Genomic DNA, 27247 nt, shown 5'->3' with positions numbered 1-27247 from the left:
AGAACATTATCATTATTATCTTTAGCCTCAAGCTTTGTGAATTATCAGTAGGTAATTCATTGTGAAATAAACGAATGCTTTTAATTAAGGTATGCTCTTTATATTAAAAAAGTTATATTGCTTAAAACTTCGCGTTGGGTTTATTTTTGGGTTTAAACTACATCAACTGAAGCGTCACGATTAAAAGATAATACTGTATAGTATATATTAATTGATTTTCAGTGGAAATTAGGTAATAATAATATTAATTACGTGCTAATGAGATCGTTTTAATAAAAGACAAATCGATTTCAAACTCTTTATTAATAATCAAGTATATATTAAAAGTGAATAGTAGGTACTATAATATGGAGTAAAGTAGGCTAATAGTATTTACAGTGATATATAAAGATTTCTACTTATGGAAGGGTTATCCATTGAAATATTTAGGGCAGCGAACTGAAGGAAAAAGTTTAATTTATAGTCTAAACTTACACCTAGACATATTTTAGTACAGGTAATAAAAAATTGCTTTATGATTTAGTACTGTGTCGTTTAGTTATTATGAATCTATTTTATAATTATTATCAATTTTCAAAAATTCGTCGCTGGATCATGTTCAACGAAACATTTTTTTTTTCTCCAATGCATGTAACCTGTCTCTAATGTTTTTTATTACCTGTAATACAGATTAAATACACAACAAATGTTATCATTGTAATACTACACATTTAAAATTTTCTGCTTAAGTGAATTGTAACGTGTACATTAACATTTAACTACATCTAACAATTACAATGAAGGTAACTTCATTCAGAATCGATTAAATTTCTAAAAGAGATGCGACCGAGTAAAGGTTAATCTCTGACAACACTGAAGCCTATTGGTATTATATAATTTGTAATGCTATATTTTAACAAACTAAAATTTTTCTTTACAACATCGTTATAGCATACAAATTTTACTATGTGCTTGATACTCGGCACCTAAACACAGATGTCAATCGTTCTTCTCTCAGTAAACACCAATTTGTAAAATGCTGATATAGATGTTTAATCATTAAGCGTACACCGATGTTGTATAGATTCAAACCTTATCTAAAATGTAACGGTAAATATTTTGGTAAGAATGTAATATTCAGTTCGCTGCCGTCGCGAAAGTGAACTCGTTTAATAAAGTTTCCAAAAGTTTAGATAAAATTTTGTGTAACGGAACATTAGAATTTCGGTTTGAAAATTGCTTCTTGAAGGTAAAGGTTACCTTTATGGTTTATGCCTCTAAAAGTATGTTATTTTAAGTTCATAAGTTATTTAATTTTTTTTTTAAATCAGACAGTGTCTGTGCACCGTTGCTACCAAAGAGTTAAAGGTTTTTAGACATGATATAAGAAAAATATTATGTTTTATGTAGTGCGTATATTTTAAATAAAAATCAGCCTCAAACAGTAGCATTCCGGTTCCTTTCTGTTAAAACTCACGCAAGATCAAAACACTTACACCTAGTTGAAATGCACAGCCCTAAGAATCTCCTACTCTAATTAATTACGGAACGCATTTTAAAGCTTACATTGCTGACAAATTGACTTGCGAAAGTACCACAAAAACAACGGTTTACCGTTTTTTTTTTAAATTAATCGAAAAGCTGAAAACAAAGGCGCAAAATAAAAAATAATGCGAGTGCGCCTAAGCAAGCGATGGGGCTCGAGTGAAATATAATTGATGCAATCTTTATAATATGATGTTTTTCAGACAACCATATTCATGAGTCACATATTTTGAAAGAAAGAAAATGAATTTATACATGGCATAGCTATTCTAATTGGGATAAAAGTTGTCCAAAATGAATCTTGGGAATATTTTTCCGAGAGTTAAATTATCAGAGATATTCAAGGCGATAAAATCTTTAAATTTGTTAAAGTTTTTAAAACGCTGACGATTTATTAAATCTGTTTCGATTTTAGATGAGACTTCCATTTGAGACATCCTATAACAATATAAAAAGCTAATGTTGCAATCGTCACTTTTATGTTACGAGTAGATATTGGGGTAATTTTTCTATAATTTTTCGATAGCATCTTATGACATTTAAATATAATTGAGTACTGTTAGTGTAAGCGTTTACATTTGGTAAAACAAACTGATTCTAAACACACCGTTACGTATCTTCCGTGAACAATGCTTTGTTATCTGCCAAACTTTTTATGTTCATCTTTCAATGATTTCACTTCATAAACTGTCATCTCTACTTTTCATTTTAAACTTACGTTTAAATTTTAAAACCTAACAGATGTCAGTTTACGAAACTAAAAAAAATGTTACTAAGCATATTCATATTTTTTTTAGTAACTATAGGGTAGTAAAAACCCAAAACAATTACGCGTCATTATTTAAATTTATATTGTCTCAAAATATAAATAATGTTAATTTAACCCGTTATCAGGTAATAGTCTAAAAAACCTAATTTTAATTAATTATTCAACAATCAACAATTATTATTACTATGTTGTTATAACATCTCATATATTTTTTTAAATTTTGAGTTCCTATGTGTGGAATGCTTAGAAAAATGTTAATGACGTCATCAGCCATTTGTTTATAATAACGTCATAGTGACAATTACATAATTAACGATTACTGTCATTTTTTTCATGTTTGTCCTTTTATATTCATAGATAAAATTTACGGAATTGTTCCGTAGAATAATCATTCTACGCTATCAGCCTAGAAGTAACTTTAAAACTTTGATAGTTTCGTCAACTGCAAAAGTCACTGTGAGGCCGTGTATTGCGAATGTCTTCATAACTTTGATCTTATTCTGATAATAGTAATACCGATTGTTAAATGAAAATAGATTCGATAGATTTTCTCAGTAGTACGCTGATTTAATATCCCGAGATACGAAGATTGTTTTCGTTTTATATATCTTGTTGTTGCCTCCAGCAACGGATGGGAAGATGAGATCACTTTTGCCAAAACGATGACATCGATTGAATCGTAAATGATGTTACGATTAACATTGGCTCCCACGCCAATCCTCTCACACGGATTTATCTCATTATTTGAAAGCTTTTAATCGATTACTCAATAAACTCATAATGTATACGTTATTTAATATGTAATCCTTGTTTTGCCAACATGAAAGTTTAGACGCGAGGATCATTACAATACATTGCAGCGAATACCACACACCCTATATATTATAGCTGTTGCCGAGAGAATATATCAAGGGTGACGGATGAACTATAATATTCACTTGCTATCTCATAATAATAAATGCGATGATATTTTTTTAGAGTAAGTAAAAAAAAAAATATTCTAATACATATTTAGGAACAAAAATCTCAAATTTTTTAATTAAAGCGGATATTAACTCAAAGCTGTTTTTATTTAAATTTATCTTCTTAATTGTTAGCGAGTCGAATTTTTCCACTGCTTTTAATATCCGTCAGCCATGCATATTTGAATATCTTTATAAATAGTACAATCCAGTAAATCTTATCCGTGTCATTTCTATAATTATCTTCAGTAAGTATCATATACATATGATTTGTTCAATACATACCAGTTCGTTTTGAGATTTTCAAAGATGTGTTATACCAAACACCAATGTCTTAATCCTGGGTTCTTAACTCGAATTAGTTATTAATTGCAATTATATTTAAATTGAGACGAGAAAGTCAAAATTGTTTTATATATTTTGAAAAGATCAGAATACAGCTATGATATCAATGGTCCAATTTCTATCAAACCATTCGATAACTGATCGCAACACTCAATACCCAAACGCTAAACATACTAACAGCCTCGCAATTACAACAATTCATATTGGCAAATAAACAAAATGAACGTATGCAGAAATATATAATATACATAATTAATTACCGCTTTCAGGGGAAAATGAGAAATCCGGTGAGAGTATAACCGTCGATTAATCACCTCCGAGTGACAGAGCCTGTACAATACGGGGGTCGGCCTTGCTGCCTTCGCGGAACTCCTCCAAAGTGAGACGATCGTCGTGGTTCTTGTCCATCTGATCGAAGATCTTGTCCACGCGCTTCTGTGGTGTGTTCTCGTCCTCCGGCTGGGGGGTCTGACCCTGGAAATTCAATGCTATGATTCAAACGTGCTTTTTCAACCACGAAATTTGTTATAGTCCTGAAATATTTGTCATATTTGGTAAATGTATGATTTCAATATTATAATATGTTTTGATTGAAAAAAAAAGTTTTATTTATCATCAGTTTGAAAATTTTACTTTTTTTATTTTTTACCGAATACCTGTTTGAGTTGTTCGGTTTGAATGAAAACTCTTTAGTAACTACAAGTAATTACGACCACTAATTACTATGAATAGCTATTTTGTGGTGGACGCTGCACGAAACCTTTCAACAAACGAGTATTTTCTCTATTGGAAACAACTGTAGATATCGTCTGGATAATCATTATAACATGCTTTTTACGTATCTATACAGCAACAAACAGTTTTGGCTGAAGACACAAGTAAAGTGTGTTAGAACATAACTTTAAATTATTATAACAATGATTCCATACCACCATCTGGTAGATCGCGTCAACGATGTTGTACATCTCGTCTCTCGTTATATAGCCGTCGTTATCTACGTCATAAAGACGGAATGCCCCTGAAATGATCATCGTTTGTAAACAAAAATAGTTTCATAATTCTAGAAACTATCGACATTTTAGTTCTTTAAAGATTTAATACATCAAATCGAATGTCCATAACAGGATTGCTCGGTCATTTAACGAAGTGTACTTACAATGTAACTTTTCATCAAGATTTCCTCGTGACGTCACCGATAAGGCTCGTATAAACTCCTCAAACTCGATCGAGCCATCCTTAAAAAACACTTATTATCAAAGACTTTTATTTATAAGAAACTCTCTAACAGATTAGGTAAGATTACGGAGATGAAAATTATAAAATGAATGGTAAATAAATTTCTCTCGCAGTAAAATTTCACCTGCGTCCGTGGATTTAATGGATAAAACGAGCAATAATATATTTGAATCCAAGTAAATTTTAGTCTGTGATCATTTTATTGAAAAATGTATTAACATGCTATATAGAATTTATCATCACATTAAATGAAAAGCAAACATTAATACCCTTTTAAATAATGCAATCCATAGAGAATAAATATGCAATAAAACTAAAGCAATAAATGTGTGAGATCAACAAAATGACCAAAAACTGTTTTGGGGAGCCATATGATCGGATTTATTGGTAGAACGCAAAATGGAAATGTACCTACTTGTATGAGCTTCATGAATATTAATGAGTGACCGTGATGAAATAAAGAACATGAAAACGTTGATTTAATATTCAAATAACTTAACGTTTTTAGATATATAATAGAATTGTGAATAACTCACGTTGTTTTCGTCGAAGACCCGAAAGACTAAGGAGGCGAATTTGCTCGGGTCACCTTGAGGGAAGAATTGTTTGTAGATCTTTATGAATCCCTGAAAGTATTAATGAATAAATTGTTATCATTGTGCTTATCGATGACGTATCAAATGGCCGGATATAAATGTGAATTATATGGAATCTAATATCGTTATATGAGGCCAGGGTTGTTAAATTACTGAATAGGTATTGACAGTACTTACCTGCTCAGTGAGGAGGCCGTTAGGACAATCCTTCAAAAAGCCTTTGTGCCTATGTAAAGGAAATATTTTTCATGAATTGTATGTAGTATCATTGGATTAATAAAATTTCTATTAGGTTAAGTCTAGTTAAAGAATATTTACATATTAAAATTAGCGTCATACTCACCAGAGTCGTATTTCCTTCTCAGTAACTGAAACAAAAAAAAAAAAAATATATAAATTTCTTAAAAATACTGATAACTTTCACGTTTAAATAAGTTTAAATAGGCGTGTCAATTTTCTGTATTTATGATGTAACATTAGTGATACATGAATTTTCATATGATATTCGTGTTCGTGTTTTCGTTAAAAAATAAATTAAAATAAAACCAAAAACTAGAAAGTTTGATTATGGCCGTTAAGTATTTAATATGGTTTCGATTGGAAAAGATGATAAAATGATGATTATTGGTCACATATAATGTTATGTAATCGCAGATGTCTTTTTGACAACACCATTAATATGTTAAATGCGAAAGTTCGAATGCTTGCTATTCCATTTCTATAAACGCGTTTCCAGACAAAGTTCTGCAGAGACATAAAATATTGTAGGATAACCATTACTTTTTATTTTCTTTGATGTAAAATAGGAGTTAGACCCGAGGTGAAGTCGTTCTTTACGTTTACTGGAAGAAATATGTACGTCTTGTGCGAGTTTTTCTATGGCTTAGCTCGTTTAAAAAGTTGATTTAACTTTGAATGTGCAAAATAGAAAATGTTATCTTTTAATCAAATCGTTGATAATTTTCTATAAAGCAAAATATTTAGATATAAAATTTATTTATATGTCTACCAGTAAATTACTGTGATTTCATGCAAATTCAAATGAAAACTTTATTTTATGACTTTACACTCGGATTTAGAATAATATCTCCTGCTACTTTTACCCAAAATGTACTGACACATAAAAAGATTATTTAGTAAACTAGAAATACATAATTCGGGATTTCAATTTATTTTTGATGTAATATTTTAATTCAAGAATATAATGTTTTGGTGAGTTAAATTTTTTTTTGTTACGTTAAAAAAGCGGAGATTATGTGCAGACGGGCTTAATAATTTATAAGCAAAGGATAAAGGCAAAGTCTGGCTTCATCTGTCATCAGGTTAAAAAGTTGGCAAGTCTTTTGAATATTTAATTTTGTGATTCAGATGCTTCTACAAGAAATGCATGTTTCATCCCTTAAAAATGATATAAAATAATAATAATAATAAAAAAAATACGTCACGAAAGATTTAAAATATTGTATAAAAATTCCTCTCCTCGAGACGATTTTTTTTATTGTTCTGAATCTAGAGATGAAAGAACAAATTGCAGTCGAAAAATGTTGTTCATTTAAATGTCATTGTCATATATTTTTTGTTCTTGTCCTACTTATACCTTAATTGCAATTTTAAATGGAAAAGATAGGTTTAAATTTATTTGGTCCTGCTATTATAAGCTTATAGAAAAGTAAATAAAATTGGACTAAAAGTGTTTGTAATGTATTCATTATTTTTTACTAAGATAAAAAACAGCGACGATATTATCCTGTTTAAATATTAAATATGTTGGAGGGTGCGTCAGAAGACGGCAGCGTTGTTTATAACAATTTTATGAGTAATGTTTAATTTTTACAAAAATATTATATTTCTGTCTCCAACACACTTATTTAATGTGTTAAAATGTATCCTGAATACTTAAAAAATAATCTCAGATAGTAAAGTACTTCCAAAAATACAAAAATATATACGATTATGTGTAATTGTTTTAGCGTGACATATTTCACTGCGTTCACAAAAACCATATAATGGAATTAAATTTTCTTGAATTCATCTGAATTGCTGTAGATAACTAAGTTCCTCGTACCGTAAAAATTTTAATTTGAAATAGCTGACGAATTATCTAGAAGCTAGATTGTACAATTAAATTAAAGTATTTCAGCTACGCTACGCTACTGACTAATAGTAATTTATCACAATCAATTTACCTAATTAAAATATTATTATTTATTTAAAAAATAGTAAAAATAAAAACTTGGTTAAATTTACTACTCTATTATACCAAAATGCGTATTCCTATATAACATCAGTCATCATTATAAAGTTTGATCATCTGCATTTAAATAATGTCCGCGTTTAAATTATAAATTAAAATGGCTGCTCCGTAACATCTAGTGTGCGGTTTTGAGAAAAGCGTTAAGCGTTTTAAAATTTTTATAGTTACATTAGAAACAACTATGAATATAATATATATATGTAAATAAAATTGCTTTTTTCATTAAACTATTCGATAGTAAAATTATTTGATAGGTATAAACAAGAACTTTAATAAATGTAATAAATAGAAACTAATATGTCCACAGCCTAAGATGTGAGGACGGGAGATTGAATTAGAAACGCTTGCTTTATGCAAAATTATCAAACATAATATTTAGGCCCGGTTTGGGGAAAGTTTTATATATAGCTTTAACGATAATATTTTTTCATTTGCGTTTTGACACCGTGAGTCCGTGTTCGACATGTTCTTGTTAAAGGTTCGTAAAATTTTGGAAAGTTTGAAGTAAATAGTGTAATTTTTTTAAGTTCCATATGTTTCTTCTAGGTAGCCAGTGTAATAGCAGTGCTTCAGAGTGTCCAAGGAGGCTATAACTACTGGAAACCAGATGTAAGGTTGGAATTACCGGCCAACCCTAACTTTGTTCAACAAACACAAAATGGATTCTCAAACCCATTCGAACAAAAGATATCCTCTTCATTATCGTACAAGGATTATAATTTTTCTCAACAGCAGAAGTACAGTGATATAAGAAATAATATTCATAATTACCAAGATAATATTTTACATCATAACATCAGAACAAATCCGACTGATACGCAGTTTGTGCCAATAGGAAACGAAATGAATTCTAATGTTTTTGCGGGAACAACTAACCGACTTTTTAGTAATAGCAACGATGCGTATATGCCTTTATTGGGTCAGGGTCACGAGATTCTCACACATCAACCGCCAACAGCGATAAACGCGCAAAACGTTCAGAATTTACATTTGGTACCTAATTTAATTAACGCTAACAGTAACATAGCTACAAAATTTGGATTCCAAAATGTTCACGTGCAAAATAATTTACCAATGAATGTGAACAATCAACCACCATGTAACGGGCAGAATAACCAAAATTTATTTGAAAATAGTGCTTCATCATCAAGTTTTCAAAGTGACGTGCCTAAGTTTTTGAATTCTCAGAGTGTTTCAACTTATCATAGTATATACAACCCGATTGATTTAAATCCTAAATCTCAGGATATTAAAAATACATCTCCGAGTGCATCACAGGGTTCACCAGTTATAACGAAAAACATTTATTTTCACGTACCACCCCCCGAGTTTGAGGAGCCTCCAATTGTACCGGCAACTGAGCAGCCAAAAAAAACCTTTAAGATCATATTAATAAAATTGCCAAGTCAGTCTAGAAACACAGCAGCATTGGACACGGCTTATAATAAATGGGGTGTTAGTGACGATAAGACCTTGATATATGTTTTAGTGAATAATCAGGATAAGTCTTCTCAATTGCCATCATACAGACCCTCAGAACACGAAGTCCTGTTCGTTAAATATAAAGGAAAAGATGACTCGTCGAAAGTATGAAGTCTCTATTGAGAGGTATTTGTTTAAATAAGTAAAGCAATGCGAACTCTTCACTGGAATTACCCTTATAAGATATAATTCTAGATTCATTTTGATTATGTTAATGTATAGTGATGCTATAGAGTTATAAAAATGTGATTTAAGTTCAGCAATGCTATATCCATAAATATTTATTTATAATTGATATTGTCTTTTAATTCAATTGTATTTTAAATATTGAGTGTTGTTAAAAACTACTTTAATTTTATATAGTTATATTGAGTATTAAATATTTAACGAAAGGTATGTAAGATATTCTCGGAGGACATTCTGAAATGTGCTAGAAATAATAATTATAATAGTAGTTCAGCATACCTCTTAATTTGTACATTAGTTGTAATTGAAATATCATTATGTTATATATACTTATGTTATAGTATGTTTTTCTTTTTAATTACCTCAAATAATGAAGGATAGGAACGGAGAAACAAAATAAATTTATACGTACGTTTTTAATTTCGAGACGGTATAAAGGTTGTTTCCACTTGGATAATTCTGACAAGTAATTAGACACCAGATGCTTTAAGACAAATTACAATATAACGATTTTAAGAATAGAATTGATTAATTACAACTTTATGTCTGTGGGAGTGCTGGAGTTAATGTGCGAATAAAATAAAAACAGTAATCCTCTTAACAAATTTTATGTAATAGGATATTTCGAAATAACAAACATTTTTCTCACTAATGAGTTTTTAGGCCTGGCTCTTCACACACACAAACATTCCCTTAAAGCTCTAAACCATATAATATCCAGAGTAATTCAAATATCTTATTATGTAAATGGTATTTTTAATTTTATTAAAGTAAATTGTGATGTTAAAAATAAAAAATCATCTATAGTTTTAGCTGAGCATAATTTTATAATTGTCTGTATTAAGGGAACTTACAATTGATTATAATTTTTTTTTACTTCCTATTTCATAATACTTCCATTAAACCACAGTTTACGGGCTATTTTAACTTCGATTACAGGTCAGAAAGCGTTTCAGATAGAAAGTTTAAATGGTAAATTTTATGAGACGGTTCTTAAAGACATTAACTAAAAAGCAATTTATATAATATGAGTAAAATATCGTCTAAACATATAGAGAAAGAGACATTGAAGACGTGTCATTTATTGTAAGATGTAACCAAAAATACAAATGAATTTATACAATAGGACATTCAAAACCAAGAGCCATCTTTGTTTGTCAATAACTTATTAAAAGCTTAGTTATATTATGTGAGGCATGCAATATAAGCGGCTAGCGAGTAAAATAAAATAGCGATCGAAATTACAATCTTTTAAAATTGACTCTATAGTACACAATAGTGGTTAGGCGAAGGGAAAGAAGCCATTATATAATGTCTTACTGCGAGAAACTCCAAAGCAGAGTTATTTTCCTTTTTAAAAGATTTCTCCCAGTCATTGTTGTTAAAAGCTATTTTTATCTTACACAAATAAGGCTCTTGTGTGTGGAGCTGACAAATAATAGTTGCATGTAATTATTAGTTTCGAGTTTAAAATTTGAATTGTAATCGTAGCACTGATACCGTAACATAATATTCGTATTGGACTCTTTTGAAGATTTACGCAAAAACATATTTTGTACTACATTGTATATATTTGATGGAACTCTTCCTTTGAAATAAATATACTCGTATTCATGGAATTCGTGTTTATCGACTAAGATGAAAACGAGTTCTATCGTGTGTTGTTCAAAAAATTATACGTTTCAGAGGACTCTATATACGACATCGCAATTACAACAAGATCGTCGTACTTTGTCACTATATAGATATCTCGATCATTATAATGTGTATAAATATTTTTAGTCTTAGCATCAATTTATTAATTTATTAAGACAACGTTCTAAAATCTAAATGAACCATTAGAAGTAATGTCTGAATGACCTCATATAATAAAAAAAATAACATTTTCATATGATCCAACTGTCGATATTCGACTACAAAATGAGATCTAAGATTTTCGCGAGTTTTATTCATTTAAATGAAACTAGTATTATTTTGATGTACTACGGGCAGACTAGCACCGGGCAGACGCCTCGTCTGCCCGTGATCACGGTTGCTGCAAAGTAACCGAAACGTCGGGATTATGTAGTTTTTAAATAATAAAATCCTAGTAGTATATCTGAATAATACTAGTTTCATTTTAATTCGACAACAATTTAATGTAATTTTATTAGTTGAATAGAAATGAAACTGAAACTTTTGACAATATTGATATTGAAACATTTTTCAGATTTAGAGATAGATATATATATTTCTTTCAATTAATTAAATGTATCTCTAAAGCATTTTATGTAAGAATATATTTAAATATTTCTTCATCCTATAAGCCTTATCGATGTAAAAATCACCTTCATTTGTTAGTTTATTTTTAATAAAAGTTGATTGAGTTTTCGCTCCACTTATTCCTGCAAGAGTAAGTAGATAGATTGATAGATATGTTTCCGAATAAGTTTTGACAAAGCTATTAATAAATGTGAATTATGGGAATATGCATAGATGTTTGTTGCCTGTCATACAAAAACTGCTAGACAGATTTTGATGGAACTATATAGTGATGTAGCTTAGAATGACACCAGAATTAGACGTAATTTATTCCTCCATTCTGTTTAATTACCGCTCGATCCGGTCATCACTGTTGTATGTAGCGTTAGGTCATGTAACGTAGACTATACATAGACTGTCAGTTAACATAATTTCTACAGTTTTAACGTAGATTATACATTCCTATCGGAGCATAATTTGAGGTTTCAAGCGGACGAATTCACAGACAGTCCTAGACGAAGACTGTAATGTATATAAAATGCTTAAGACAAACCTTAATAAAAGATGAAAGTCAATCTGTAGGTCAGATGAAATAGAATGTAATGTCTGTTATGTGATTTCCGGTTAAAAGAGATATAACTACGATGTGAGATTCAATAATCTAATAAACAATTACAACTCAAAGACTCAAAACTGGAAGAAGGGGGACGGGCGAAGAAGTATTGTTATCACAAATAAATATTGAGGAGGAGTTGAAATTCAGATAATTATAAGAACTGATCAAAACGTGTTAAACAATTTTACTCTATAGTTCTATAGAAGTTTGTTAATTCGTATTTTTTTAAATATATTTTTTTCATGTAATTATATCCTTCAAAGTATAAAAGTTTGCAAATTTAAACTTCATCAGTTTTGTTTTTTACTTTGTTTTAACATTACTCGCTAGTTGGAACAACATTTTTGTATTTTAGAATAAATGAATATATTTTAAAAACAATATTCACTATTAAACATATTAATGTTGGTATTTTGAGTTATATTTGCCAGGCCTATAGCCGAGTTTTTCTTGATGACGCTTTTTAAATTCATTGACACTGTTTTGATGCAATTCAATTAAAGAACCTAGTTTAATACCAAAAGCTCGACAATGTTTTTTAAATAGTCTAATTCATACATTTTCCTTTTAAGAAGTAAGAGCCTGGCAAGCTTAAAATGACGCATTTTTTAATCTTAAATAAACGCATGTGTATTACACATTTAATTTTAAAATATATTTATGATAACAGTAAGATTGATTTTTAAGATAAATTAGTAAGAACAACTTCTACTATCCGATACACTGATGTAATTATCTATTTAAAAAAAGTTAAATGTCCAAGTTTACTATATTTACGATAAGAATATGAAGCAAAAATGGTCGTTGGTTGGTTGGTGAAAGGAGTAATTGCTGTTAGATCTGCGGTCTTGACAGCATATCAGGATAGCAGTCACATATTTATGTGTATTGCAAGATAATGTACACAGTTTAATAATAACTGAAACATACATAGGTATCTACTATAATAGTCCTAACACAGCAGTTATTTTATCGAAAATAAATTATATGACGGTAGTGTTGAATACAAATTTTTATTCTAAAACATTTAGCAATAACAGAATTGATGTTGTAATAGAGATCAATTGTAAGATAATAACGAATCAGAGAAGTTGGTAGATTATTTTTCGTTATCTACATCTCGTTCAATTAATATACTATCTCTCTATAAAAGCTTTTAATATCATTTATACATTTATTTCTTAACATAAGATACTTATTTAGAAATTTATTAGGTCATTTTTTATTAGAAAAATTCTTTAGTTCTACAAAAGAGATTTTTAGTTGTTATTACGACGTCGTTAAATAATAATTTTAATGTTTGTAGTAACTGTCTCTTTACTAAGAAAATAGGGAAATAATATGTGATACTTAGGGAGTATTCCTTGAGTCTTCAACCAAGATATTTTCAATGTATATTGAAGAGTATTTTCTGAACACAACTTATTTATAATAGTTCCGTAAGTATTCAAGATTTCATTATTTTTGCAATAATAGTTAAATATTCTATTTCCTCAAGGACTTTTCAAGTTCAGTGGGACGTTAATTCCTTCAGTGGAAGGTGTAACAAAAAAAGCCCCTTCTTCGCATGACCGACACACATTGAAAGTATTATCTTGTTTTCCAACTTAAGACCATCCACAGAAAGAAGCCCAAACTTTTTGCTATCAGACATTGACTTATCACAGAAATAAAGTCGAGCTTTGTTTGAATTCGTTCCTACCAAGAATCTCACTTGAAAGTTATCCTTGCTGAGAAACACTGGGCTTGCAGAGACACCTTTGTCTTTTGTTCCCAAATATCCACTAATTATCAGAAAGTTACATACGCCGCGAGACCATAACCTGTCTTGCTCCATAACGAGATTTGGCCTTCTGCCAAGGGAAATATTTTAAAACTAACAAAAGAACCATCTCTATTATGTTAAATACAACCTAAATAAAAACATCCGCTTTCCCCATTAAAGACAACTTGCTAAGGTCAAGGGTTTCGCCTCCAGGGAGGTGTTTAATTCTTCTTAATTCCCATTAATTGAATAAAAAACTGCTGTAATTCCATCTCTCCAAGGGATCATTCTAGCCTGGTCGATAATATTACTTAATTGCTTATAGATACGTTACACCCACGTTGTAAATTCTAGCCTGCGTAGTGATAAACATATTCCACTAATTAATTAAATTAACCTTTACTCTTTACGAATATAGCACATTGTATATAGTAAGCTTCATTACTATCTACAAATTTAACATAAAATACATTTCATTAAGTTTCCTCTATACGAAAATATACTAAATATGATAAAATATGAATAGGTGATAATTTATGAATAAAAATTGCATTGTACGTATATCAATAATATTTTTTTTTGTTTTGCAGTTATAAATATGTTAACTAAATTGTCTTATCTATAAATGTTTTCGAGCATATGACAGAGGACTACAATGTATAATCGTATCTAAGATTTTCTAAGTACACTTTTAAAATTAAACTCTGTTTATTTGTACATGTACGCAATATCTACGTTGAACTTCGGATGAACTATCGTGATCACGGTCACTGTAAATTAAAGGAACGGCCGTAAGATAAAAAAAATAAAAGTAGGTGTATCCGATAAAATACTTTCATTCCAATTTCAATTTTAACATTAATGTTTATAACTAAATTACGAAGTTGTTTTATTGTATAGAATTCATAAAAAGCGTGGTAAGCAATCGTCATGTATTTCAATATACAATTTAAATCCATACAATAAATCGAGTTTTACTTTGAATCAATTCAGTCTTTTTTACTCATCACTGTTTGAAAACTTGCAATCGCAAGTTTCAGTTGTAAACTCGTTTGTATAAGATGTAGCTACGTTCAATTTATAGTTAGATTAATTGCAAGCAACACTAACTGTATAGTTTGTAAGTTCCTATTTCAACCCCTTCTAGAGTTTACAATAGGGTTTTTTTCTTAATATAACCTTAATTCTGTTTCCAAAGCCAACGAATAAATAATTTGTAACCAAATCCGTTGATTACATACAAGTTCTATTACAAATTGGGACATCCGAGACAATTGGCACTACAAATTCATAAGACAGAACGACATGTTTATCATTTCATTTTGCAAATGTTACACTTTCATGAGAATCCAATCTCCCTAATAGCTAAATGATTTTGATACGCATGTTGGTAGCTGTATATTCCCAATTTCCCATAAATCTAAAATGTATCCAAAAAACCATAAAAACGTTGTCAGGAGAATTATAATAAAATACCGAATTGTTTTACTGTGAAACCAAGACAGGCGTTAAAAATATATTATTTAAGTACATCTAATAGAATTCAAGATGCGTATTTTTATTTCGTCTGGGACTCTGTGACGTGAATGTTGTCGACTTAACTCGTTTATTTTTATGTGTTAGAAAAAAATACTTCTTTTATATAAAAATTTAAAGATTCTGTTTTTATATATATTATAATACAAAATAATAATAGTAAATATGTAAGTTAATTGAATAGTATAAGAACACGCTAATTTATTAACGAATCCAAGATTCTTATTCTGCCTTATTTTACGTCAACTTCATCTATTCTACATATCCCTTATTTAACCCGACAAATAACTCATCATTCTTTAGATGTCTCAGAAAAACCCCTTTCAGTGTTTACATATATCACGGAAAAACGAAAAGGTAAACAAAAATTGGTTGTTTAGAAAATAGGTTCTTTATCATAAAAATAACATAAGCATCCAAATACGTCGATATCATTAGTTTGAAATTACAATAAAAAGTATTAAAACTTTGTTTTACATGTGAAGAAATGTATTTCATTGATCATTTTATGATCACACGATAAGCCGAGCTATCAATCATAGTGTATTGTTCTTTCTAGTTCCTGGAAAATCAGGTTGCAAAAATTTTCTCATTCTTGACAAGCTATAATGAACAAGCATACTGGATCCTGGGGCATTCGTTTTTACTTTAACAATAGAAGGTAATAGAAATTGTCTACAGATTACAATAGACGTGATTACATCAGGTACAACTATGTAGGATTTAAAAAAAACACTCGCTGGATTTTTTTTTGTAATCAATTCAGATTTATGATATATTAATACGTTATGTGAAGAATACCGTTACTAAAAACTTAACCCATAACTTGTCACGAGATCCAAACTTGTTTCTGCTTAGCATGCACTCGAATCGAATTATATTAGTTTAGTTATCCGAACATACACAAATAGATTAGACAAAATAAAAAAAAATACACATAAAAAGTGATGCTTTTAAATTGTATAGTTTAATCTTGGGGATATATTCTCTCAGTCGATGAATATTAGCAAGTTTGAACTGTCACATACGATTTTTTCTCTTAACAATTTGTTATATCGGAATAAAACATTGAAATACTTTATTCGTCTAGTTTTAGAGATAGAATAAAATTGTTATGAATAAATTAACGCTTTGAATAACGACTGTTAAAATTAAAATAGATTTGTATTTAGAATCTTGTGATATTTAAAAAAATATATGTTCAATTAGTATGTGAAGAGTTTTACGTAATAATAATTATATAAAACACATACAATTTTAATATAAATAGCAATTAACTGGTTGTGTATCTTCATATCATATAAAGGCAGGCGCAAAATAGTTGTCGTTCCAGATCTAAATGAAAGTCAAAAGTAAGAAATATTATCTGTTACATGTTGAAAATAAACCTTATAAAATCACTGCCGCTCTGGACATTTTATTTACTTAACTTATAAGAGGAAAATATTATGTTAGTACATATTCTTTCAACATAACAAAAATAAAAAAAAATTAAACTTTACACAATCATAGTAAATAACAAACGAACGTTTAAAGAAATAAAAGATTATATTATGATATTTATATCTCACATAAATATTGCACATTGTAATAGTGAATAGCTTATTTTAACTATTGTACACGTAACGAAATCTCACTGTACCAAACTAAGAAAGATAAAAAACATTGCGTACGCTATGTTGCATATTACTGAAATTTCTACGTTAAAATAGTTTATTTAACTTAAGTAGCAAACTAATGATAGAGTGATATATTTTAATTGACGACTTTATGTACCTTATTTAATTTCAAATACCTTATTTAATTTCAAATATTTTATCATAAATAAAAGCTGTTGAACGGGTAAATTTCCAAGAACTTTTATTAGTTGGGGCAAAATAATTTTGTTCCTCGAAAATTTTAATTAATGTATGCTCGGACTTCGCATCACAAAATAAGTCAAAGCAACGTTATACACTATAACATTTGTTGCTATTTTATATTCTGCATATAACATTTTAATATCGCAGATAAATAAATGAAAACTGAAATAGAACACTGGTAACTGACTGGAAAATCGGAATAAATCTTTTTTAAAAGAAATGTTTATTAAAATATATATACTATAGAGTTTTAAATTGAAGATCACAGACACAGTGTCTGTTCATTACTTAATGGGATAGATGACCCAAAACTCCTTCATATTATTACGATCCCAGTAACATATTAAATTGAATAGGTTAGACTTACACCTTTAAAGAAGCAGTAAAATCGGGAGGCGTAAATTCAATGTTACGTCGGATTTAAATATATTATGTACTTTGTAAAGTGTGTTTTAAGAATAAGGAAGGCGAGTATTTTATTTGTAATGAGACACCTTCAATGTAAAAATAAGCACTATTTTCAACTAAACCTATTTGCAAGATGCTGGGCGTAAAATATAAAAATTTATCCTTTCACAAATATTTTTATACAAAATGCTCGGAAGTGAGAAAATAAAGTGTTCTTTAGTTCATAAAAAATGCGATGAAATTAGTTTAAATTTACGTAGGTAAAACAAAATATATATTTTTTCTGTTTCGTAAATTGTATTTCTTCGGGAGCTTTAGAGTCAGGTTGGTCATTTTAATGAGTTTAGTTAAAGTGCATTGCCCAAAGCTAACTATATTAAATTACACATTTAAAAAAATTTTATAAGAATTAGTTTGAAGTGATTTTTTATCAAAAGTGCGATAAATTCTGTTTTCAAAATTCCCTTAATAAAATCTCTTACAAATTGAGTACATATGTACCCAATATATTTACTTTATTGATTTTTACGGATGAAATGAACTATACTCGTGTGTAAATTTTATAATTCTTAATCTATACATTAATATGGCTATCAAAAGGTATCGATCTAATGTATTATATGGCTTTATTGGATTTTTTAGATGAATAACATCTAGCCACAACACACAGGCTATATAAATGATGATTGAAATCCCTCCAGTCCGCGGTTATGGACGTAATAATATCTTCATCAATGTTTCATAATCCAATAACCACAAATAGAGATCGGATAAATTTGAATAACAGCTGAAACTGTTATTCATAATCAATGTACTGATGTATTATGATGTACTTAGACCGTTGGTTTTGAACTGAAATTAAAATGACAATACGGAATGTTATTTCGCTACGGATTATTATGCATTAACTATTAAACTATAATTAACTAAATATATATATAAAGTTACATATTGTTTAGTTCTTTATATAGATTTACGTTTAAAATTAATAAGTTTCGGACAATGTAGGTATATTCTCGATATCTTGAGGTTACGTCGAAGCCGACGAGAGATGCAGTGTTGAATATACTTTAAAGTTTTGACTGTCGTGTAATTGCAGTTCCGCCAGTTTATATTAACAATTCCGAGAGATAGAATTTTACAGTATAGAATTACTTGCAACTTGATACATTTACTCGACACTTTATTTAATGGTACGCCTCGTGTAAGTAATCTGTTAAATTGTTGTTGTTTTGCCTTGCGAGGAAAATATCTTATATTCAGTTAAATTAACAAAATCTTTTTCATATACATATATATACTATTTTTCACATTTTTCTCTTTTGGGACACAATGTTGTGAACTATAGGGATGTGTTATTTAATGAGTTCTTAATTTAAAATTTATATAATAACGTCTTTTTACTACCAGTATCGTCAGTTCCTTGTTTGAGTTGTATCTTTTTACAATCGAGTTGTTTCTTTAAACGTAGTTGTTTTAATGTGTCATGATGCCATTTGAATACAACAGTTGTATGATACCAGCATGTTTATCTTTTCCGACTAAACCTTTAAACATCCTTACCCAATATTTTGTGTTTGGGAACAATGCAAACAATGCAGTCAACATGTTTCTGCGTAGTTTCTATACGAGTGGCGTAAAGTTAGGACGTTTCAGGATGTTATCACGTTCGGTAACTAAAAAAGATGTAAGTAAAATTTCCGTTATTTTCATTTGTTTGTCAATAATAAAAAAACTGATTTTTTTCAGTGTGTAAGAGTTTATTTCACGATTCTACTCTCATACGAAGTTTTTTGTGTCCCGATTAATAATGGCTTCACTGTGAAATTCAATCGCGTATCTGCGAAGGAAGACGTCAAAATGAAATCTTTCGGTGGTCTGTTCGTGAAGGTACCGCAAGATGTGACTAAGGATGAAACTCAAGACCTTCTTTCAGAAGCCATTGTGCCTCGAATAACGGATATGAGAATAGGATGCACGAACCAAATAGCAAGATTGTTATTACCTGTGAGAATACCTATGGAGTTAAATGATACGAAGACGTCTCATAATGCTAGTTTTAACTCACCAATTATAGATAAAACATTAGATAATTATAAAATTATAGTAGCAGTTGCACCCAAGCACATCAAAATCGGTAAAGGTGATGCAAGGGATTTGTCGGTTTATATAATCTTCCACGATGACGAAGCCGCGGACAGCAATTCCATAAAAATGCCTTCAATATATTTTGTAAGTAAAGCAGATGTCGGCAGAGATTTACAACGGAAGGAAAAGGCCGATCCCATTTTCGTTATAGATAGTAATCGAACCGTAACAGGTCTCAAGAGCAATGAAGTATCAAAGTTTATAAAATTTAGAAATAAACTTAGGAATCATTTTAAATATTTGTAATCATATAAATGTTTTTGTACAAACTGTGTGTATCAAAACGACCATATCCGTAATCTGTATTAAAAACAACCGCATAGGTGTTTGACAGCGGTTCATCAGATATTTTTTCTGGGGATGTTATAATTTTCTTTGACAAAAATTGCCAGATTGTTAATGTGTTTGTGCATTCAAAAAAGTGTTGAAATTATTTAAAACTTAAACTGCAACAATGAAAACACATTAATAGACATCATATAATGTTACGCCTTCCAAGTTTCATAACATCGCATTGACCTAATAAGCAAATGCAGATATACAATGACTGCGGATTCGATGAATAAAATATAGAATATAGAATATTTATATAAATTCGCTTGTTTTTTATTTTATTTTTATGAACGATTTAATGAGTGGGGATTGTAGTATTAAAATGTTAATTAGTATTTAAGCAAATTGTATGTTTGATAAAAAGGATATATTAATTATAAAAGAATATATCAATAAGAATATAACTGGAATAAGTATTGAATTATATTTACAATAATATTTGTTTTTTGTTCACTGTTTTGTCCATCCCGAGGTGTTTGTCATTTTTATTTTTATACAAAATAGCATAAAAAAACCTAGAAAAAAAATGGTCTTAAATATGAATAAAGATGCTGAAATAATAAATAATTAAAAAGCTCGGTCGTAAACTCGTATTGGAAGATTTAAAATAAAGCTGGAATTATTTTGCAGTGAAAGTAATCAACTATTGTAGAGGTATACAGAACTTGACGCATGGTTAAATCTTGTTTGCACCGTCAACCAGGCGTTTACACCTGCAATGATTAAAGCCTTTTAACGAATCCCTTAGTTAAACGCTTTCAGAATTTTATAATCTAGTAAGGTTAACAATAGTTCATGGGCTAAGCTACGTTAAAAGAAAAAAGAAAATAAATTGATTCACACTTTATACTATAGAATTAAGTTAATTAAAATCACATATAAATTATTCAATTTCTACAAGTTCTTCTGATTTTAGAATCACGAAACAATTAAAGACGGGTATTGTTTTTTCTATAATAGTTATGTTTACTTGAATCGGATAATATATTAATGTATATAAAGTCTCATTCAAATCAACAACACTTCAACTTTTCTGTCAAACAAAGGTTTAATTCATGTATAACAAAGATGTTTAACAAAAACGGTAACAAGTTTCACAAAGGTTATGGAAAACCGATATCCGGCTGGAACCGAGAGCTCTGGAACCAGCTCGGTTGACAGATTGGATGACACATGTCAACATTTCCTCAATGGCGTTGGAGCGAAACTTACATTTGTTCATTAGCATTAAATAGTTTTATTTTCTAAACGCAACGATACGAGGCTAATGATAGAAATTTTAATTGAAATTTTATATAATCTATCCCTACATCAATATATTTTTCCTTAAAGATAGTGTTTTGTGATATGCCTACTTTTATATGAGAGTTATTGTATGCAGAACATATTTACTAATTTATAAATATATTATAAGGGCTGGCTTTGAGTAACAATCTCGTTTAAATGTTGGACTTGTTTAATTTACAGTTATAGCCTCGTTAATAATGAATGTTCCCGGTTTTATAGGTATCCAACTGTTTATTTATTGTCTCTAAAATTTACACTAGATTTGGTAAATAGAAGTTACGCGGCGATAAAAATGTAATCAATAAATATATATTATGAAAATGTCGACACGCATGACAGTTTATTGTTTGTATATCATTTATTATTTAAAGAAAAAATGTCCTACAGCCATAAATCCTATGATAAAATAGCATGTTGACGATACATAATAAAACGTATAAGAATGTTATATAAAGTCGGAAAAGTGTTGTCAAAAGATACAAAAGGAAAACATATAACGGGTTGAACAAAGTACGTATCAAACGTCAGATAGAGCTTAAAATTAAATAATTCCAACACTAGTTCTGTATGCTTAGTACAAGTCTGCATTGTGACACTAAATACGAAGCGTTTCACGTCTCTCATTCAAAAACCTGAGTTTATACTACATTATAATGTGGGAAGATTTATGAACGAAAACCTTATAACACTCCGTACCCGATATGTCATTACAATCTTGGGGTAATACAATACATACAAAATTTCGATCCTATCAAATAACTTTGCAGTTAGTTTCATTAACAATAAAAATTAAAATATATTTACAATAATAATAAAAAAAAACTATTCTTCAAAATACTAACGAGATCTATATTAATTGTTTTGATATTCGTATTATTACGTAAGTAATTTTTGGCAACCAAATGTATAGGTTCTAATGCAGTTACGTAAATGACAGAATCAATTGCGAGAGTTCGGTCAAGTTCTCTGAATATTTAAAATATTAGGTATGAGGAAAAAACATTTATATGGCGCCCTTTGCAATATTTTTATCTCTATATTAATGGTTAGCCTTTCAATATTAACGATATATAAATGCTCAATATTGTTGGTCAAAGATCAAATAATCACAATACGAATTTGGCACTAACATAATTTTATTAGTGACATAAGTCTATGGAGAAATATCAAGGAATATAAATTAAAACCATCTATAAAGGCATGTTATTCTTATTTCCAAGAAAGAGTCAAGGTCAATAACGAACTAAAACAAATTTAATACATGCAAATAAAGTAATTAATTGATATGTATTATCATGTAGGTCATATTTTTTATTTCATTAAAAGTAATAAATATTTAATGTTTTCCATATATTCAATATTTATGAGTCAATATATAAATTAATATTATATTTGCGAACTTTCCGTTACTTATATGATAAGCTTCTGAGAGAGAAATATGATTCATTTGATAATGAAACGAACTTTTGGCAGACTGCGGCAGAAACATTAAATAACATGGTAAAATTTTTGACTATTCGGTATATTAAAGATTTATTTAATTTCGTTTGAATCCTTCAGGAAATTATATAGAATTTTCACTGCACTGACGCGATAGTTAATTTAATTTAACTAGTCTCTGATTAAAGCATTTATTCTTGAAATGAAATAGATCTATTAATTATAACACAAGCGTCTTACAACATGAACATAGGCTGAAAAACGTAAGTACCAAAATTCGTTAAAATAAATTACTTATATTTGTCACTTGAAGTTAACAAAAGAGCTTAATTTAAAATTTTTGCGTAATATAAGTAAAACTGGCATAAAAGTAAGTTAAAGACGGTGGTCGCAACTAATTAATGTATTAATCACCTTAACCCAGTTTCACTGTCCTTGTTGACGCCAAATGAGTATCTAAATTTACGCTACAAAACGCATTATCGTTCAACATAATTCCTTTTCTTTGATAATATTTTTAAAACGTTATTATTTATGTATATACGCATTTAATGTAGATAAAAATCAGTCGGTCGTGTATTAAGTTTTCTTTATAAAATTGCATATCTTACTTTATTATTATAAACAATTATAAAATGATAATTTGATAAAAAATTGTATTATTAAAACCTCATCATCCATTTTAATGATGAAGTTGTCAAACATTGGTGATTTTACGACAAAAAATTAGGCCGACAAATAGTATCTGGCTTCATATATAAAATATATGGTCTAGATTTTAAAAGACTTAGTCTGACTAATATCAAAATATAGGTTTTATTTCCTTTCTACTTTAATAATTCAAGGTTAATAGAGGCTCAAATAATATCTCTACATGATCACGCTTTAAAATAAACGAACCTTTTGTTAAAATATAGTATATAATGAAGATAATTTAAAAGTTAACACAACATAAAATTTATTTAACATTGAAACTTGTTACATAAATGAACGTCTTACTTAAACAGCATATAATATTTGATCGTTGATTGCGTTGGAGCATTATTATAATTGCCTTATAACTGAAGGCATCGCAGGAGGCCGCTAACAAAGTTTTCAAATTATGTAATTACGTTACAGCTAAACGTCAAACTTTTTAATGTTCAAGCGATGTTATCTATTACTTAGTTTAAATAAATGCTGCTCACAAGGAAACAGGTTTTAACGGGCTGAGAGCATGTTTGTAAGATAGTCAGTATATTGTTCAGTACATTATTTTTCTAATACTAACCATAAATGTTTTTGTTTGTAAAGATTTTTGGAAGATTTTTTAATCGTTGATTTTAAAAGACTTATAAAACGTTTAAAATGGATTTTCGGTTAGGTTTCAACAATCCGGAAAAGGTGTCTTTGAAAATCTTTACCCAAAGTACCCTGAATATAAAGTCTAATCTAAACAATATAGAAATTTGTAAAACAGGGCAGTTATAATTTATTTATCGTAATATTTTTATTTTTCTTCCAAAAAGCTGTATTACGCTATTTAACAATAAATTTTGACTCAGTTCAATAAAATCCTGTTAATAATTTTGCAATTATCAAAAATTATATACTTACGATATTCCAACAATAATATGGAAATATTCTCGTTTCTTTTCAATGAAAGTCTGGAATATTCGTATATATTTATATAACGCAAGTTAAAGAATACATATAACAAGCAATATTAGGGATTTATCAACAAAATCAATGTCAAGGCATCGAGTTTCTCAGATGTTGTTTGGTAACACTTTGTCGGTTAATACATTATCTCGTGTTATTGCATTCGCGTTGCGTACGTTTTGAAACCGAATGTGTTTGAAATGTACGGAATTTACGGAGAGCCATCAATTTGTTGCTCGGACTTCCAATATCCATTAGATTAGTTTATTTAATTTGGTGAATGGCTCTTAACTTTTATATTTGTGTCTTTTATCGATTTGTACAGAGCAAAAGCGGATACGAAACTCTTATAAGTTTATATATTATTTCGTAAAATATTTATATTCCTTTCATATTATTGGGAAAGAAAAAAATTTGTTCGTACATAAGTAATTAATGATGAAAAATGTAGATTTATTATTGCTATATTATTAAGTTTGTTATATAGATGTTACAATATTTTGAATAAAATTGATATGTCTATTACTAACGTCTGATCGTCTGAGAAGCGAATGCTTTGGTAACACGCGAACCTGTATTATATACTCAAGATGATATTCATTCAGTACCAGTTTACGTAAAGATTATATATAGAAAGGATTGAACTATTCATGTAATATAAAATATTAAGTTTCTATTTTAATATTACGGCGAGTGTTATATTGAATGAAAAATATAATTTTGTTAACTACTCACGTAAACAGTTCTTAATTACATACAGTAGATAAATAATGTTTAACTTTATTATGTGCTGTAATTTATATGATGAGACTCAAAATTTTCATTAATATTTTCATTGTTATTAAGATATAATATTCAATACATCTGACACAATGATTGGCCTTAATTGACAAAGTATTTAAGGCTCGCATAGTCAAAATTACCTCTTAATTATATTGAAAAATATTGAAGGTTTATTTTTGATAGAGGAAAAATAAAGAATGGTAGTTTTAAAATTAATAATAATTAATAAAAATATGAATGATTTTAGAGAAAATTAATAATAATAGAGTTTATGAAGAAGAGACCATAATAATTATTATTCTTATGGATTGTAACATTATAAGTAATGTATATTTCTAAGATGTTTTTGTTTAGTTTATACTTGAAAAATATTATATTAACTAAATTAATTTTATACGTCCTAGATCGCAATTATATCATTGTAGGCATAATAAATTTGTTTGTAGCATTTGTACCGGGTAATCGATATAAAACAAATTATCAGTTGGGTATTTGATATAACAATATATTATAATGTAAATTAATTAAGCCAATGAAACACATGTTATCCGTTCAGAAATTATTAATAGCGATAATGTTTCGGTATGTTCATAATATTTAAGAGCTATGTCAAATTATAAACGTGTGAATGTATTTAAACCTAAATGTATTATCAATTTTGATTTTCAGCATAAAAAATTGATTTAATATACAACTATTTTAAATCGATTTTTAAATAGCGGTAGGGAATGTTCAGTTTGCGCTTATGTTTTTTCTCTCTGATAAATAATAAATGAGTCTTAGGAAGTCACACATATTTTTCCTTATTCCCGTCCAAGGAATACTAATGAGACGAGAAATTTTTTCAATTATATACAAAGTATTTTTATAAACTCTTTAAACAGCAATAGATTGTGATACTAATATTTTGCTAAGGTAAAATTTTCATAGCCCAAAATCCTAGTCTTAGCCAGATTTTTTTTATAACACTTTAGCTTCATTGTTTTGTTTGTCTCCGTTTATGATAGATGCAACGGTTCTTATTTGTATAAATATTTATTCGAAATTTCCATGACTTTGAGAAATGTCTACTCGGAGTTGCTTAATATAAAAATCGCTTTAAATATACCGGTTTAATGGTTAAGCTAAAAGGATTATCTACGTCTGTGAAAAACCTGTTCGAACATTTTCTGTGTAAGAGATCATAGCAACATTACTATAAATTTCGGGTATTTTATTCCTATTTATGTTAAATATATCACTATTATAGTTAGAATTAGAATTAATTCCATTGTACTTGATTACAATATGACAAAAAAGCCAAAAAGACAAAAATAATTTAAAAAAATGATGACGAAAAAATACATAGAAAATTTTCATAATTAATGTATTTAATATTAATTTCACAATTTTTTTTTTTGTTACAAAATTCACTGAAACTCGACACGGAGATAAGGTTAACGATCATACGAATATGATTTCTATTCAAACGGTGAGAGTGTTTTAAGTGAATGGTAGGTTTCGAAATGTCTCACAAAGGTTGAACCTAATAGCTAATAAGCAAATCCAGATAATGCAATATCGGATTGCATATAAACGAGAATATCGTAAAATTTAACTAATTAAATGTAGGATCAAAATTTGAATAAAACGTCTCCATGATAATTTCAAACAAGATGCTATAGGACCCGCCCGTGTCGAGAGCACTATGATTTAATTTTGTTAAAAAATTCCAAAGTTTCGAAAATGTTTAAAGTGAAAATACAATTAATGTTCTGTTTTAAATGTTTCCATAAGAAATTTAGAGACAATTTCATTAAAAAATTGATGTGAATGAAAGGAAGCGAACAGAAT

The 27247-nt window shown here is 28.8% G+C and overlaps 3 protein-coding genes across 4 annotated transcripts in view; 2 read left to right on the top strand and 1 right to left on the bottom strand.

The window, feature by feature from the left end:
- Positions 1–284: 284 nt before the first annotated feature.
- The window catches only part of LOC116777204 (frequenin-2), a 91717-nt gene continuing 64754 nt past the window's right edge, over positions 285–27247 (bottom strand). For both annotated transcript variants that reach the window (XM_032670614.2, XM_032670615.2), the window contains 6 exons: positions 5776–5800; positions 5610–5658; positions 5373–5462; positions 4757–4835; positions 4530–4618; positions 285–4074 (listed from right to left, as the gene is read on the bottom strand). In XM_032670614.2, the coding sequence (XP_032526505.1) occupies positions 3907–4074; positions 4530–4618; positions 4757–4835; positions 5373–5462; positions 5610–5658; positions 5776–5800 (500 nt within the window). In that variant the 3' untranslated portion in view covers positions 285–3906. The remainder of the gene's footprint in view (positions 4075–4529; positions 4619–4756; positions 4836–5372; positions 5463–5609; positions 5659–5775; positions 5801–27247) is intronic.
- Positions 8105–10056, top strand: LOC133319954 (probable cyclin-dependent serine/threonine-protein kinase DDB_G0292550). The gene is made up of 2 exons (XM_061526332.1): positions 8105–8164; positions 8233–10056. Exons 1-2 carry the CDS (start codon positions 8150–8152, stop codon positions 9277–9279), a joined length of 1062 nt encoding a protein of 353 aa, XP_061382316.1. The 5' UTR covers positions 8105–8149; the 3' UTR covers positions 9280–10056.
- Positions 19141–20526, top strand: LOC116777203 (uncharacterized). Its single transcript, XM_032670613.2, has 2 exons — positions 19141–19469; positions 19532–20526. The coding sequence occupies exons 1-2, from the start codon at positions 19269–19271 to the stop codon at positions 20174–20176; spliced, it is 846 nt and encodes a 281-aa protein (XP_032526504.2). The 5' UTR covers positions 19141–19268; the 3' UTR covers positions 20177–20526.

Source organism: Danaus plexippus, chromosome Z (assembly GCF_018135715.1).
Source record: "Danaus plexippus chromosome Z, MEX_DaPlex, whole genome shotgun sequence".
Lineage (NCBI taxonomy): Eukaryota > Metazoa > Arthropoda > Insecta > Lepidoptera > Nymphalidae > Danaus > Danaus plexippus.
Note: the sequence above shows the minus strand (reverse complement) of the source record. Positions and strands in the feature narration are given on the sequence as shown.